A 17,759-nucleotide genomic window follows, 5' to 3' on the forward strand; every position below is an offset into this window, starting at 1 on the left:
TCTATTTCTTGTTTTTTATATGGCCACGTTCCTCGAACTTTTTCCCAACAAACGTACTCTTGCAGATATCCGTTCTGGATAAGCCTTTCAATCTCGTTCTTCAAATGTCCACATTCTTCAGTGCTATGACCGTAATTGTTACCGAAACGATAGAATTTATCCGATTTCGGACATTGATAGCTTTCTCTCCATGACTCAGGACAAGTTAGTAGACCTTTTCCTTCAACCGCCATAAGGGTCTGAGTAATGGGTACCGTTAAAGGAGTGTATACTGCATTAACCCTCTAGAAGAGTGGCTTCTTATCTCAAAAATAAGTTCGAGGCTTCTTGGAGGAGGCCTCCTCTTGCACTCCTTTCCTTTTTTCTCCACAACTCTCCTTTTTGGTAGCTTGGGCGTCCTCTATACTGATATATTTTTTTGCATGACCTAAGAGAGCGTCGAACTTGGAAATAGTTTTTTGGCTAGGGACTTGAAAAGGTCCCCATCCAAGAGTACTTGGGAGAAAACGCTGGCCTTCACTTCTTGTGTGGCAGAGGGTACCTCTAATGCAACAACACTGAAACTCTGTAAGTGCTCCTTCAATGGCTCATTGTCTTTTTGACATATGGCAAAAATACTAAGCTATGGCTTTCAAAGCTTACAACTACTGGCGAACTAGTACAAAAAGAGGGATCGAAATTCTAGGAAACTACCTATTGCTCCCTCGGGCAATTGATTGATCCACTATTGTGCAGCCTTAGCAAAGGTGGTAACAAAGACGCGAAACTTGATCCCATCTGTGTATCTATACAAAAGGGTTGCATTCTTAAAATGTGGGAGATGCTATTGAGGATCAGTCATCCAATCATATATAGTGATAGTTGGGGTATGGCAATTTGCTAGAAGTTTGTGCGCTATCACTGCTTCGGTGAAGGGGATACCTTTATGGTCGTCTTTCGGGTCTCCTACAATCTATTGTTGAACATCTAGCAGACCTTTCTGGTGGCACTCCAGGCATGCCAGCCATTGTTGGGGGACTTCCTATGAGACTGCTGGAGGGGGTCCCTGTTCTCCAATCAGTTAGGTTTTGGACATATGGGCATATCCCTCGAGTGGGCTTCATTCTATTCCTTCTTTAAGGATGAAAACCTCCCTTCCAAGAACCCGGCGAGCGGGCATAAACACTGTCATCTATTCTCGAATTGCTGGCGCGACCACCTGTTGCATAGCACCCAACAAGCTGGGGAGATTTTCCTTGAGGTGGAGTCCTAGGAGGTGCTTCATCTTGGATGATCAACCATAGGATCCACCACTCTAGGGGCGGCCTAGGCGAGAGAAGAGCTGGGGCCGATACTCCACCAATTGGAGTCGGGGAGGTTCCTACAACGACCTGTAGAGGCTAGTTGTTGCCAAAGGTCATCACAGCCTTTTGTTTATTTACGGTGTTGCTAGGGGTTTTCCATGGTGACTCACGTCTTTAACTCAAGATTTCCCACAGATGACACCATTTGATGTGTGCGATTTTAGCACGAATCCAATGGAAATGGGCTTTGAGCGATGGGCTTAGATCAACCAACAAAGAATTAGAAAAAGAGGACCTGCAAAACAATAAGTTAGCACACCGACGCGCAAGTTAGTGTTGGATTTATGAAATAATAGGTTTAAATAATGAAATGTAATTAATAGTGAACTGTAATGATTGAATATAGAAATGAGATTCGTGTTCAGTAGTGAAGAACCAATGCAACAGAGTAATAGCCAAAATTCACTTGTTGAAGGTATCCCCAGCCTAGGAATAGGACCTCTATTTATAGAGAAGTGTCCCTCTTCATCAAGGAACTGAACGTGCTTTGTACTTTTGGGGTAAATGGATAAAATCGGTTGAGATGAGCCATGGTCCATCCCTATCTTCTAATAATCTTGCAATTAGAATCGTTATTCCGATGGGAAAGAGAATCCTTGATTGAGGAGGACTCTTGATCCGTAGGGAGTCTCGCTAACTTAAGAGCCCGAGCTCTTGAGGGAACCTCCCTCAACACGCATCCTCCATGCTTGATAAAGGGTACACGTGGAGGACCAGACACATGCCATGTGTACTCAGAAGAGGGATGTGGACACAAGTGCTGGGCCGATTATCTGATGGTTGAGCTATGCTATTGGGATATGCTGAGTGTGCCTCCTCCTTATGGACTATCATATTCATTGGTAAGGGTCTTGGGCCTTTTCCCTTGTTCTTGAGCCAAGTCTTCTTAGGCCATACACATTAGGTATCTCCTAGAATTAAATTACTAATTTTAATTTGAAAAGAATTTTCACACAAGAATCATTTTACATGGGTGGTAGTATCGTCCAATATTTAATTACAAAATTTTACATATATTTTTTACACTTGGATATGTGATTTTCATGATATTGGTTAGGATATGTGATATGAGCATGATCATGTGATATATTGTTTTTATTGCGATTTGTTTTGTTAATTGGATTAGCATGATATTATCACCAATTCCTTAGATTGTATGGACGATTTTATTTTCTATTAGGTTGGGCCCATGTGCCTCTTATTTCTTCTTATCTCTCTTTTTTAGTCTTAATATAATAAGACTTTATTTTTCCTTCATTTTGTACTCCTCCCAACTTTTGATTAGGGTTTCTTATTTTCTATAATGTAATGAGAGTAGATAAGAGGTAAGGGAGTTTTTGTTTATTGTAAATAAAATGCAAGGAAGGCAAGTTCTGGGCGATGGAGGCCCATGGATGAAGCTATTGGATGGCCCATGGAGGACCCATGGTGAAGAGGCCTGGTGGACCCCACGATAGAGAGCCCAAGAGAATAAAGAGGAGATTTACAAGGCCCACTATCTATAAATAGGTTAAAATATCTTGTACTAGCATACGCCTAACTCAATAATGACCACAGATTCACTATAGGCTTAGTGGATCACGTAGGTTTTGGACTTGTGATCATCCAACAGGGGTGTGCATGGCTTTTATTTAGCATGTGGGCGTTTTAATTAATGAGTTTAATATACTTGATAATTTTACAATGCAAAACTTAATAATATTCGATGAGGTCTCTATCAAACTTAAAACCTAAGTCTCATTTGATTGGACCAAATTTAATACTAGACCTAAAATGAAATTGAATCAAAGGATTGTTTATTCCAAGCATTCCATCCACAACAATATAGTGAGGAAGCTATTTTCATGGAAGCATGGTCTCACGTGTCATGGCATGTTTTTAAATCAAATAAATTTGTGCTATTTTTGTGAACAAAATGAATACGCTTCTATTAACCTTTCTCACGAGTCTTGGGAGCCGACAATAGTGTTATGATTGGGTTGATGGGTCGGGTCTAACACCGAGTACTATGAGATGAGGCAAACTATCATGGGAATCTCGTAAGTCAAGAATGGTATTGAATACCTCTCATAAAGTTATTCCTATATGAATCATAAAACTGGGGAATGGAGAATTTTGCTTGTGGACCCCAAGTCCACAAGAAAATGGTTACTCGAAACCCCATTGAGAGTGATGGGCTTTTACAGAAGTAGCGGGAGAGGTAAATGACTAAAGATCAAGTCTTAACTTGAACATAATATTCTGATAATCTACTAAATTATTTTTATATTAATTATAGATATTTAAGAATCCACTGATCTCTATACTTGAGTCAAACAAATTTGCTAGAACCAGCTATACAAATTTGTTAAGGAATCTGAGGATAGTCCTCGATTTTGAAAAAATCAAACTTATGCTATAGATAAGTCTCTACGTCGGACTCTGCCTAAAGGGTCCTTGCTGAGAGAACTTTCGTTGTTTGAGAAACTTAAAAACTGGCATGAGAATAACTGAAAAATCCGCAGAATCGTACTGGGCATGATGTATTAGAATAGGCGAACAGAAAGCCAGTTGGATTGTTTATTTTCTACTTGTGAATCTTTATAAAAATATATTGTGATGATGAATATAGTAAATGTTTATCATATTCGCGTGGTGTTTTGTCGTGCTTACTGCATATGTTGAACGGTGTTCAATGTTGCAACAACATGCCCACAGACCAAAAGGTTAAACTTGTGAAGTTGGGTTGTGTATAGGTTTAACAACTATAAACCAACTTCTAAGGATCGGTATAAAATTTTTTCAGTCGAGAACGTCGAGATAGGGCATCGAGTGTCCTATATGTGATGCCTGTAGGATTTTATACATAAATTATAAGTTGAAAATCGAATATATTAAATCTTGAACGGAGCAAATCAAAGTTTATTATGATATTTGGGAGTAAATTATATTAATTTAGAAAATAGTTAGGATATAATAGAAATTATTGAAAGAAAATAAATAAAAAAAATAAGAAAAGTGGGGGACAGTAGCACGTGGCCGCCCCCCACCCCCTGACCGCCTTATCTTCGCCCTTTAGTATATATATACCTATGTTGTATATGTTAATTCATATACAAATAACAAAAACATATATTCACATATAGGTGTAATTAAAGGTAACTGATGACTTTGATTTTTATTACTATTTATGTATAGAATTATATTATTTGATTAGTACTTTTATCAAATGTAATTTATATCGACTGATGTACTATATAACCAAAAACTTTTATGAGTTTGGTTATTAAAATTAGTGTTGAATTAAATATTCCAATTGACTTAAAAATTTCATAACTGGTTAATTAAATTACTAAATATTTTAGATTTAATTATTACTATAATTAATCTACTCAATTCCATTGAGCCCATTAACCATAAGTGTAATTATATGTATTGGTGTTTAATTAAATTCTATAGTAGCGAAAAAATGATAAAAAATTCATAAAAATATTCAAAAATTATATTTAAGAAATATTAAAAACAATATTTGAGAAATATTAGATTATGAGAAAGTAAATGAGATTCTCATGATAATTCAAGTTAGCATTGTTATTAAGAATGAAATTAGAGAAATAAGGGGTTTGGTTAAATGAACTCTTGTGAGATAGTTGATAAATTAAATATATATCTAGAAAGTTTAGTTATTTAAAAGATATGGAACGGATGTTAGAATTTTGATACAAATGAAATATAAAAAGATTGGTGGAAACGTACGAATATTATTTAATATCTTATTGCATTTATGATATTCTCAATATAAAATACAGGGTTGATTAGCTCTTTGTGTTAACTGAATCATTTTGAGATTTGAGTTAAGTATAGCTAATTGGAGTTATATATATGCATATATATATATATATATTTATATGTGGATGTTATATACTGGTTGTTTGTATATTTGATCATGGACTATTTGTTGAGTTAACTTGATATCTGTGAAACTGTTATTTTGTGTTTATACGTGGTTATACTATACGGACGTAAGATGACTGCTTATGTTGAATGAAAGCAAATGGAAAAGTTATTGATGCGAAGATAATTAAATAAAATTGAATGATGAAGTTAATGATATTATTGTTGTCAATTGAAATAAAAGATGGCTTACCTAACTAGGAGGGGGTATACTGCAATGACTTGTGAAGATATGATTAATGACAAGCTGTGTGTTGTAATTGATCAATGAAGATGATGTGGCATATCATACGAGTTGTGTGTTGTGTGATATCAGTGATGATGGGGTAACATACAAGTTGTGTGTTGTATGATATCAGAAAAAAAAATGAAAGAAGTACTCCAGCAAAGGCCATTGAACGATGCACTCTAGTTTGGTTAAGCAGGGCCTCAAGAAAATAAGTTATAACGTCAAATATTATATCATGAGTTGATTTATGACTGTGGGCATGTGTTATTTATTACATTTGTCGTAGTTATATGATGAACATTTATTGGTTGGTGTGATTGCATTGTACTTGACTTGTATATATATGTAAATTGGTTGGCTATACTTATTTGAGTAGGCAACTCATTCCTTGCCATACATTTTTCAGGGAATAAGTCACAAAGCAACTATCTAAATTGGACCATAAATCGATCATCAGTATTACTGGGTGGGTCATCAGTGTCATCTTAAGTAGAGAGTTATAGCTACATAACTGGATAAATACTAAACTTCTAGTGGGTTTGTATTTCAAACTTTGTAATGACTAGAAATTGCGATTTTCTACTTTCCTTATACTTATAAATGCTACTTTGATGATAAAATACAAAATCTTGGTGACGTATGTCTTTATATGATGTCTACACAATATATCAAGTAAAACTATGGTTTATCTTATCTGGTTAAGTAGAATTATCATAAGATCTAATGTAATTACAGATATGGTGTCACACTATAGATACTTGCACTAAGTATTGTAATAATGTTTCGTTAGCAGGATAGGTAGTTAGTCTATGCAATTTTAGTACGTTAGTTGGCAAGGTAGTCAACTAATTAAATTGACTCATAAGAACCGTCATATAAAAGCCTTAAGGCTTGCCAACATGACTGGAATTCCTAGTTCTCGGGATTAGTCCTTAAACTTGAGGAATCATGGTAGTCACAAGCATAAGAAGATTATATCTTGTATATGACGAGTGATAACTGTGTTGTGAGGTATAGTTATCATAAACCTTATCCAATACAGTCAGGTATGTAGCAAAGACGGTGAATTCCAAGATAGAATTTGTCCCCTGTCAATATTGGGACAATAATGCCTCCTATATACTTTGAAACCCATTTAAGCCCTTAGAATCTGTGGCCATAGTGATTGAAGGAATGAGATAGGTTTCCTGTGTCAATCAGTAGGGTAAACATGGACTCGAGTTATGAGTATAGATGTCAAGTCCATGATGGGAACCGAAGCCCAATTCCATGCTCTAAACTAAGGTTAGGAGACGGTGGATGGAAGGACCGTGCTCATATGAAACTTGAAATCTAAATATTCACACTTATATTCACCTAGTCTCTAGTGTCATGAATTGTTGCTAGATGGTCACCCATTGAAATGGGTTATTTCTGGTTTTATCAAAAATATTAATTAAATTAGATTTAATTAATTATATTGGTCACACACGCTCAAGTTTAGTTGAGGGCGAACCTAAAGTCTAATCACCAGAATATGATAGGATTAATTTAGAATTTAATTTCGAAAGAAAGAATTAATTTAATTGGATTAAGTTAATTTTGTTTTTAGAGAATAAATGATTGAATTATTCATATAAAAATTCATGGGTTGAATTTTTTCAGAGATGAGAAAAGATGCCACAAACAATTCTTAGCTTATGAGGGAACATAAAAGTAATATTGGAGATAAACATCCATGAATAATATGTTGGTAACATTTAAATAATTTTCATAATAGTATTATGATGTGATTAGAAGTTTTGAGCACACAGAATTAAAATTTACAAACATTCGCGCTAGAAGGAGGGCTTGAACCTCCGACCTTGTGGTTAACAGCCACACGCTCTAACCAACTGAGCTATTCCAGCTATTGTTGTTGATGGTTGTTGTCTAACTAAAACTCGGGTTGAATATTTGATAACAATGGGATGCTGATGCGTCGCTATAGATGTCACATGATTCGATTACCAGAATAATTGACCAATTGTTTCTACTTGTTTGATGAGATTAGCAAAACATGTATACATTAACAAATAACAGTGTGTGTTCTTTCCATAAATATTAGGTGTTGCCATAAAACATAGGTTATTTATGAATGAGCATTAATAAAATATTAAGAAATATTTTATATGTTTTACTCTATTAATTGTAAAGTATTGATGAAGTCATTAATATACTTGATGTGTACCGGAGTCAAACAATACCATAAGGGTCAAAGGATTTTCAATAAAATTCTAAGAATAATAGGGGATTGACCTACAAAATCGAGGTTAGCACTCTGTTACTTAAGTCTGTGATTCTAAAATTTAGAAGTTAATAAAGCATGTGAACAATAATTTGAAAATATTTAAAAGTTGATACTGAAATATAATTAGCATATTTTATAAGACCTTATAATACAAATATATTAAATGTCAATACATTTAAAATAAACAGCATTCAGAATATAGTAATATAAGAAAAAATATATAATACACAAATAATATGACAAAATTAAAAAAAAATAGAAAATAATCATAATAAAACCTAAAAATAAAAATGATCAATTTAATTCAATTGATTTTGAACATTGAATTTTTTAATATTGTTATGTTTATGTTTGTATTAGTTAATTTGATTCAAGATAATGAAATATAATCATTAGTGAATATGAAATGCCAAATTTCAATTTGGGGGATTATTTTTTTATTTAATAAATTCATAAAGTGAATTACAAATAACAGAATCAAATAATTTCCTTATCAATTAAAACAAATATTACCAATATAATTGTATATACAAATGAAAAAAAATATAAATAATATTATGAATTTAATATTTTCTATAGTTAATTATAAATAATATATTTAACTCTAAAGATACATACTTACACATGCTATGCACGTCATATACTTCCTACTTCCTACAAGATTTGTCCACTTACACCGAAAGCCATGTCCAGATAAAAAAATTATTATTTCTTCATATCGAATTCAGAATCAAGGCATAATGCTTGAACTACAGTATGGTTTAAACACTCGAGTTACATAATAGCTCATGTTGTATAACTCTATACCAAGTTCTTATTGAGCTTTTCTTGTCATATTTTGGGAGTCCACAAGAAAAGGAAATAAGAAACTTAAGTGTCTAGTTAGAGGGAGCTTCAAGTCGAATGTAATCATACATGAGGCCCTGGAAAGGACTCTGACACCTTGGTTGAGTCAAGTATATGGTATTGTCCCCTTGCACCAGCAGTGCACCATCTATGTCTATGTTGTACAGCCAGTACAACCCATGGATTCCATGCCTTGCAATTGAGTTATCCCTCCCAATCAAGCCACTCGAAAATAACGGCCGGTTCGTTGTTCGATCATTTACTCGAACCTGTAAAAGAATGCATCTCATCGCATGTCAGTTTGAAAGAATAAAGCGTTCTGAGCCTTTATGTACAGTGGATTTTCTGAATCGGTTAAATGAAACAGTTCTCTTGGTCAAAACACAAATAGGCAAAAAAGAAAAACCTCTGAAAAGATAAAACAGCAATGTGATCTTACAAAGCACAACACAACCCCTTGAGGCAGGAGACAGTGAGCTTCTTTTGTAAAAGTTTAGGGATTGTGTTGCTATTTTTCTGATTTAGGGGGTTTTGTGCCTATTAGTATTTCAATCAAGGAGGCAAAGTGCAATTGACATTGAATCTACCAGCAGTTTTACCTGCAGTTCAGCTAGAGTTGCAGAGGCGATCGCCACACGCAATTTATAGGTTCCGCTTTGATTGACAGTGTCGAGCGCGAATTTGATTTGCCATGTGGTTCCTTGATACGTGTTGTCGTCTCGTTTCCTTCATGCATGAGATCGAACGAGATGCATTCAGAAAAATAATCACTACAACTAGCAGATAAAAGGAATAGAAAGCACAACTGTTCTAACTTTTCTGGCCGACTATAGTTTCATTCCAAATGTTTAACAGAATTGCGGAACGCACTGAGCCATATCACGTATGATAGAACCACACCTGTTAACTTGTGCAAAGAGCCAATCTTTGCGGTAGTCGCTCTTGCCAACTGTGTAAACTAAGTCGTCGTTAGGATATAACTCCGAATACTTCTCCCACAGCCCATACTGCCTAAATCTGTTCATCAGATGAATTTTGTAATACGAATTTATAGACTGATTTACGTGCACAACCGATGTTTGACAGCAGCACACATTGCTCATTCGTAACATTATTCAAAATACTGAATGAAAGAGAAACAAGAATAGAGCAAAGGAAGAAGAAGATAAACCAGTGTGCAAAGGTGCAAATCTTAAGTAACCTGTCTGGGTGATTGATGTAGAGTTTGTTAACATATTTAGGGTTAGGATCAGGAACAAAATACTCTGAAGCAGAACGGTCAGTAATGCCTATTTCCCACAATGTCGGGCCGTCTCGGGGAGGCTCGTATACAATATCACCCATGTCAATCTCACAGCCTGTTACCATGTTGCTCAAGATGTCAGCACATTGAGTATAAACGAAGTCTCAAAGGAGGAACATACAGTAAATAAGACCTGGGGTTATGGTAATGGCACTGTCATTCCTGTAATCTCCAATGAATCCAGGCACCCATGCATAAAGATTGTAGTTACCAGGGCGGATGTTATTGATGGAAAAATAGCCCATCTCATCTGCTTGTGTCCAGAACTGGTAATCCTGATGGTATCAATTAAGTCATTAATGGATAGCTACTCAATCTATTTTCTTAAAGTAGTTGGTGAAAACGTTCTGCACCAAAGCAGGTTGTTGGATTTATTGTAACAAGAGAGTCAAAAAAACAAAATATTCAACCAATATAAACTGTATAGCAAATACCTTGCATTCTCTTTGCCAGGACCCAACATCTCCAGGAGGTGCCAATCCCACAAATGCCCTGTTTGCTGGAATAAGATCACTATTAACATACCTAGGAAGAAAAATACTCAAATGTCAATCTTTTGATATAAGAAAAAAAGTTTGAACACTAACCAAATGCACAAGGAAATGTCACCTGTCAGAGACCAGTAGTTTACCGCTGACGTTACCCCTCTGATCTGCGGACAGGAAATCCTCTGATGCTGGAAAACTGTAAGGCCAGCTTTGGACTTCAACCAACATCTGAAAATGACTTCTAATGAATGTTTGTTGCCGTTTCTTTTAAATAAATCTGATTTGTATGCGGTAAGGCGCTTGTTTAGATGTTGTAACACAATGTATACTACTAAAACCTGTCGTTTAGCATCGTCCCATAGGGTTAGTGGATCTTCTCCGCCCATCACAGAGTTGACATAGATGAAAACTGGGCCAAATACTTTCTTCCATGGTTCACCCTGACCAAATTTTGGGACCAAGTCATCTCCAGCATAGTGAGCACTGAGAAAAACCTGGAAAGAGTACAATAATCATGACACAATTAGCTGCTACAACTGGGTGCAGTTTGAAACAATTAAACATGGCTGAGCCGTAATGAAAAAACAATGTAGCGCCATGATGTTAATGTTTATATGTTGATGGCTAAAACTTGATGAGCAGATAGGCAACTTACAGCCAGGGTTGTTGGTCCCACGTGGGAGGTGAGATTTTGTTTGAGGGGCCCGCCAGAGCGGAACTCGTCACTGGGTGTGATTTGCCAAAACCCAACTGGTGGGTCCATAGAAATCCAGCCATGTACCTTGAGATCTTTGTTATCACACGAGTATTGGTACTTGTCATCGACCTGTAAAAGAGTATTGAAAGATTCACGACGAAGTCAATAGTGATGTAGGAATCATTTGTTGGAAAACCTCATTTCTTTTGGCTATTTCAGCAACCTACAACAGGTCTTACTTATTTAGCATGGGGCATGTTCTTCAACAGTAAAAATTCAAGCATTAGGTACATTCAAGACAAACTCACTTCTCCTTTAAGCTCAGGATCAACAGGATTAACGAGGAGGACTGCCTCTGGATAGGCAAGAGCTTGGCCTCTTCCAGGTAATCGGTCCTCTGGTAGGGGCATAAGTCTGCGTCTGTTGTCCGCAACAGCCATGTAACGAAACCTACACATTTTGATCTTCTATTGTTTAATGAATTGTATAGGAGCCTAATACCTCTATCAAGAGATCTAGAATAAATGGACAACTAGATAAAAAAGAGAATTTATGATTTTCAAGAGCAAGAAGCAAAGATTTCACTTGTCTTTTCGTAGTTTGAATGCAATCCTGGTTTCACCAATGCTGAAAGCTGGCCAGTCCATTGAACCAACATGTTCGTATATCGCGTAGGAGTAGAATCCAGAGCAGCCACGGAGCAGGATAAACCTAGAAAATTATCAACATTGTTATAGACTATCTGTATTTGCTGGTGTGTGAGTGCACAAACGTTGAACAGTGAAGAAAATAACCTTTTGTCTATACTTAACGGAACAAGCTTCCCCTGAAGTGAGGGATCCCATGGTCTTGAGAACGAAACCTCTACTTGATCCTCGGTTTCCTTTATAACCTTAAAATTTGTTGCTCTGATCCTATATTGTGGCGAAATAGCTGGTATTATACATTACAATTCACTGGATATTAAACACTGGTTCTTTTGATGGAATCACATAAGCACAAGATCCAAACATACACTTCAAAGACTCCTGCTTTGCTACTTCCATCTAATGTGTTCCACACAACGTCCCAGTACCTGCATATTCATGATTGAATATGACTGAGCTTGTAGGTGCATCGGAATAATTTTTCAAGATATTCTCTTCTTCACCTAATAGCATAATCTATATTACAGATTTCGTAAAATAAGTGAAAATGATTGCTTCAAAGGCTTTTAGACATGTTGAAACTCTACTATAAGTTTTATACTTTAACATATTGCATAAAAGCCTTCCCGTCCTAAACAGTTCAATTCAAAAGCTGTTAAGAATCACAAATATAGGCAAATTACCCTCTATTACTCTCGTCGTTAAGGACTTCAAGCAAATTGTCGACACCGTTATAACAAATTCCAGTAACAATTCCCTCTGGATTCGATAACGTAACTTGAAGAATGCCGTTGTCCAATACCACCTGAAAACCATCATGTAAGTGGAAATCCACACACATCCAGCAAACTCACAGTAGAATAACACGTAGTTCTGAGAAACAGCATTCTTAACAGAAGGAATAAAGCAGCTATGTTACTTATGTCATTAATGAGCAAAAACATCATCATACTCTTAAATAATGACCATAACAAGGAGAGTTAATGTAGTTACATGACGATCTTGAACATATACACGAACCCCTATAGGCGACATTCCTGCAATCCCTCCGCTATTTCCTGCAAATCCTGGACAGCAAAATCACGGTCTTAAAAACGTCATGCTTGGCAGGCTATCTCTTAAGTATTGTAATTATACAAAGAAGAAAATTATTTTCTTGATATACTTTTCTTTACCTGTAATGCATGCAATCAATCTTGCCAGAAAGAAAAAACAAACTTGCAGCTATAAAAACTTACTCAACATAAAGCAATACATACCCACATATATACATGTTGTAAATACCAGCTACACAAGAGTTTGCCTTCCCTTAACAAGAAAGAAAGCACTCTTCATTGACTTAAGATTTATAACTTTAGCTTTAGTAATCTCCTTTCTTATTAGACTACGTTTGGTGGATATGATATAGCTTTCAAGAATTGCTAAGCTCTTATTCTTATGGCCATTGGTGTAAAATTCAGGAGCTTTTTATGGGCTTTAGAGGCTTCTATTTGGTTTCATCTTTAAGTTGCTTTTCTTTGATTTTGGGAGAGAGAGAAATATAATAATCCGTGTTGTTTTCGAAGTTTTTAATATATTGGCTCTATATTTTGTATTAGTATAAACTATAAAATGAATAAAACAAACTGTAAGTTTTATAAAAAACACAAGCAAATGTTCAAAATGTTTTTGGCTATCTTTCAAATAACGGAAAACTGGAAACAAACAAAGCCAGAAAATTCAGCATTCAAATGAATGACTTTCATAAAAGAAATGCCACCTTTGCCAAACATTTCCAGAAAGGATGTAAAGTAGTTTACATGAAAAGATCAACTTTCTGAAATTTGAGTGGATTTCTTGCGATGATTTTTCTGTATATATGAACTTGATTACACCATATTGACAGCTCCTAAACCTTTACAAAAACCAGGAAAAACGCATTGAACATTCAGAAAAAGTCAGTATGTGACATTGAAGATTATCCTATTTATGACATCCCACTTTGACAAACATTGTTAATTTTACTTTAAGAAATGACACTTGGAGTGTTAGTTGTATCACATAATAATTCAAGTGATATAATAGTTTCCTAAGAAAAAAGAAAGGGTCCATTTTGAAGAGGTCGAATGAAACAAATATATAGGAGAAAGACTTCTCGAGCATAAAGTCTTGGAAATAGTTTAACTAAACGGTATTTGTACTTTTGCTTGTTGCTAAATTTTGTTACTCATGTACTTCATTGGTAGTCGATTGATTTTTTATCTTTTTTCCTGAAAAATCTTGATGGATATATTGATGTAATAATATAATAATTACTATTTATTGGGAAAATAAAACAGAGCAAATAAATTTGAGAAAGGAAAAAGTACCGATTCAAAATAATAATTAACAAGTAAACGACTATGGGCGGTGAAAGCCTGCATGTAAAACATAAACTAGAGGAAAATTCATATTATAAAATTAAACATTTAGGTGGTGTAGACAATCATAAAAAGAAAATGAAATTGAACGTAGAAGTGAAGTATCATAATTGGGGAAAAAGAAAAAGAATTACCTGCAGGATCCCCAGAGGCGCAGCTGAAAAATTTGCTCATTATCTTGGTAAGTTTGCGCCTACGACCACCCATCTCCGCACTTTTATAAGAAGTTGCGTTCTAGAGACAGAGAGAGATGAATGAGAGGATGGGAAGTTGTCCATGAGTGCGGGCAGTTGGATATACATATGAACGCAATCTTTATACCTATTTCGGTTTCGCAGATGCTCCGGCGCTGCTGCTGCTGCAATGATCCTCGTCTACAAATCCACGAATTGTTCGTTTCAGTCCCGCAGTTGGCTTCTCCTACTCCCGCCCAATTCCGCAACCGCTCCTTACAACATTTGTGATATTTCTCACAAACACACGCACGTATACATATATATATTTTTTGAGATCGTGATCGACATGGCATCGATTCGGAGAAATTCTGTTCAGATTCAATTACCCCCAAATCCATCACTATTTCTCCAAGCATTTCGGGTTAAATGCAATTTAGCATGTAATATTGGAAATGAGAAAAAACTACATTGTGAAAAAAATAAATTAACAATTTACTTTGTTTTTCCCAAGTGATTTATTATTATTTTTATTTTTTAAAAAAATACAAGCAATATGTTGTAATATTTCAAATAAATAAATTACTTTCTTATAAAAAAATATAGCAATTTACATCCCAGTATTTTTAAAAATATAGTAATTTATCCTCTGTATTTTTTAAAATGAAAAAATTTACCTCCTTAAACTAAAAGATAAATTGCTTTATTTTAAAAAATATAGGAGGATAAATTACTATTATTTTTTTATGGGGATAAGTTGTTCATTTGTAATATCACAGGAAAGTAATTACATCTAACCCCTTTTTCCCGTAAGAAATTTTTTCGTTCATTTATTGTAAAGTTAAATACAGTTATCATCCCTAAAGTATCCACCCTATATCAATTACTCCATAAAGTATTAAAACTTTCAAAACAACCCCATTATCTTTAATTTTTAAGTTTGAAAAGTCTATTTTACCCTTACAAAAATTACTTTGTAAAAAAAATTAAAGAAATTCCTAAAATGTCATATTCACCGTATGTCGAAACTTTTTCTAATTCTAATTTTACTTTTTTATCAAGCTCTTTTTATTTTCGTAATTCTGAAGTACTTGGAACTAATTTTAATTTTAGTTTCATTTGTTTGTCAAATAAAATTAAAAATAAATTTATATATGCACATATATATATTTATATACTTACTTAAAAAAATATACAATTACTAAAATAAAAATGTCTGATACTAATAAAAAGAATATACAATTAATATATATTTATGTATATGGTAATTATATACATGTGTAAATTTATTTTAACTTGATTTGACAAACAAGCGAAATTAAAAAAGAAAATGAGCTCCAAGTACTTTAGGATTAAAACATGGTTGCCCATTCAATTCGTCCATGAAAGATTTGTTTGAGGCTTCATACGTCCTTGGCATCAAGACCTATAGAAATGTTGAGATTGACCCAAAATGCGTATGTTGAAAAAGTTTTGAAAAGATTCAAGTTGAAAACTTGAAATGATGGTTCCTTCCCATGAGGTATGGGGTCAAGCTGTCCAAGAAGCAGCCTCATGAGACTGATGAGGAGTTTAAAAGGATGTTGGAAGTCTCCTATGTTTCTGCCAGATGCAACATTCAGTATATTGTGCAGTGCATCAAGCCTAATGTTGCTTATGCTTTGAGCGTAAAAAACAAATATTAGGTTCGCACTGGGGAGGCATAGTGGACTACAGTCATGACCTTACTTAAGTACCTAAAAAGGACTAAATATACATTCTTGGTTTACGCATGGTGGAGAGTTGTACTAGAAGGCTACAATATTGCTAGCTTCCAGTGGAATGAGGACGATGCTAATAGATAGTAAACTTATATATTTATATCATCCAACAATTTACGCTCTGTGTTCCAATTATAGTCCTATCTTAAAAATAGTTACTGTGGCACAAATAAATAAGTTATTACGTATTGAATATGAGAATATGTTTTATGATTAAAGTAGGAGATATGTTTTAATTATTATATTAAATAAATAATTAATTATTAGATTATGGATCTCATCAGTTTTTCATGTCACTTCTACTCAATAATGTCCGATAAAATTATATTAATCTAAATTTATAAATCTTTTATCTTTTACGCCATATTAAAAATTTGAGGAAATTTGTGTTAGTATTTTTTTATGATATCCTAATCTACAGCAAGGATTGGGGAATGCACTCAGTACATCTAAAAAAGGTGATGGAACTACTAAGGAAGCACCAGTTATATGCCAAGAAAAGTAAATGTTCCTTTGCTCAGAAAGAAGTAGATTACATGGGGCACATTATATCACATGGAGTTGCTACTGATCCTCACAAGGTTGAATGTATGATTAATTGGTCTATTCCTACTAGTGTCAAGGCACTAAGGGGCTTCTTAGGACTCACTGGCTACTACAGAAGGTTTACAAAGGGGTATGGAGCCATAAGCAAACCACTTACTTCATTGCTTAAGAAAGATGCATTTGAGTGGAACATGGAGGCTGAGGAGGCCTTCAACCCTCTTAAGAAACTAATGAATTCAACACCTGTCCTGGCTATGCCTAATTTTTTTTAGCCATTTATTGTGGAGACTGATGCATGTGGGAAAGGAATAGGTGTTGTCTTAATGCAAGATGGTAGGCCTATTGCTTCTCTCAGCAAGGCTCTAGCTGGAAAGAACCTAGGGTTATCCACTTATGAAAAGGAATTCTTGGCTTTGCTCCTAGCTATACCAAATGGAGACACTATTTACTTGGAAACCACTCCATCATAAGGACAGATCAACCCATGGATTTTTATATAAATGATCCAATCCTTTATACTCTCCAATAAATTAATTTAATCCAATTAAATTATTCTTTTTTTTTCCAAAATTAATTCTAAATTAATTCCATCACATTCCAGTGACAAGTGTGAGACTCTTTAGGTTCATCCTTAGCTAGACTTAGGTGTGTGTGGCTGACACAATTAATTTAATTCAAATTAGTTAAGTATTTCTAATTAACTAATAACCAGAAATAGCCATTACCATGGGTGGCTTGTTTACCAACAGTCCATGGCACTAGAGACTAGAAATAATGGCGTGAAAATTTAGGCTTTGAATTTCATACGAGTATGGCCTTCCATCAACCGTTTCTTCATCTTAGTCTAGGTCTGGAATTGGGCGTCGGTTTCCATCCTAGACTAGGCATCTATATTCATAACTCGAGTCCTCGTTTACCATACTAATTGAACCATAAAAACCTATTCCGTTCAGTCACTATCGCCACTTCTAAGGGCTTAAACGAATCTCAGAGCTTATAAGAGACAAATTCAATCTTGGAACTCATCGTCCTTGCCGCATACTCCGATTGCATTGGACAAGATCTATGATGACCATGTCTCACATTATAGTCACCTCTCGTCGTATCCAAGACACGGTCTTCATAT

At 34.9% G+C, this 17,759-nt stretch overlaps 1 protein-coding gene and 1 non-coding gene across 2 annotated transcripts; both read right to left on the reverse strand.

Annotated features, from left to right (window-relative positions):
* On the reverse strand, positions 7,321-7,394 carry TRNAN-GUU. Its single transcript has one exon. It is a non-coding gene; the product is annotated as a tRNA-Asn (tRNA).
* On the reverse strand, positions 8,448-14,746 carry LOC105177174 (rhamnogalacturonate lyase). Its single transcript, XM_011100230.2, has 17 exons — positions 14,476-14,746; positions 14,289-14,388; positions 12,749-12,822; positions 12,439-12,560; positions 12,124-12,183; positions 11,903-12,022; positions 11,694-11,819; positions 11,417-11,558; positions 11,067-11,237; positions 10,750-10,905; positions 10,533-10,639; positions 10,358-10,448; positions 10,057-10,198; positions 9,822-9,978; positions 9,521-9,637; positions 9,220-9,346; positions 8,448-8,889 (listed from the first exon to the last, which is right to left on the reverse strand). The coding sequence occupies exons 2-17, from the start codon at positions 14,359-14,361 to the stop codon at positions 8,653-8,655; spliced, it is 2,022 nt and encodes a 673-aa protein (XP_011098532.1). The 5' UTR covers positions 14,362-14,388; positions 14,476-14,746; the 3' UTR covers positions 8,448-8,652.

Source organism: Sesamum indicum, linkage group LG2, assembly GCF_000512975.1.
Source record: "Sesamum indicum cultivar Zhongzhi No. 13 linkage group LG2, S_indicum_v1.0, whole genome shotgun sequence".
NCBI classification, from domain to species: Eukaryota; Viridiplantae; Streptophyta; class Magnoliopsida; order Lamiales; family Pedaliaceae; genus Sesamum; species Sesamum indicum.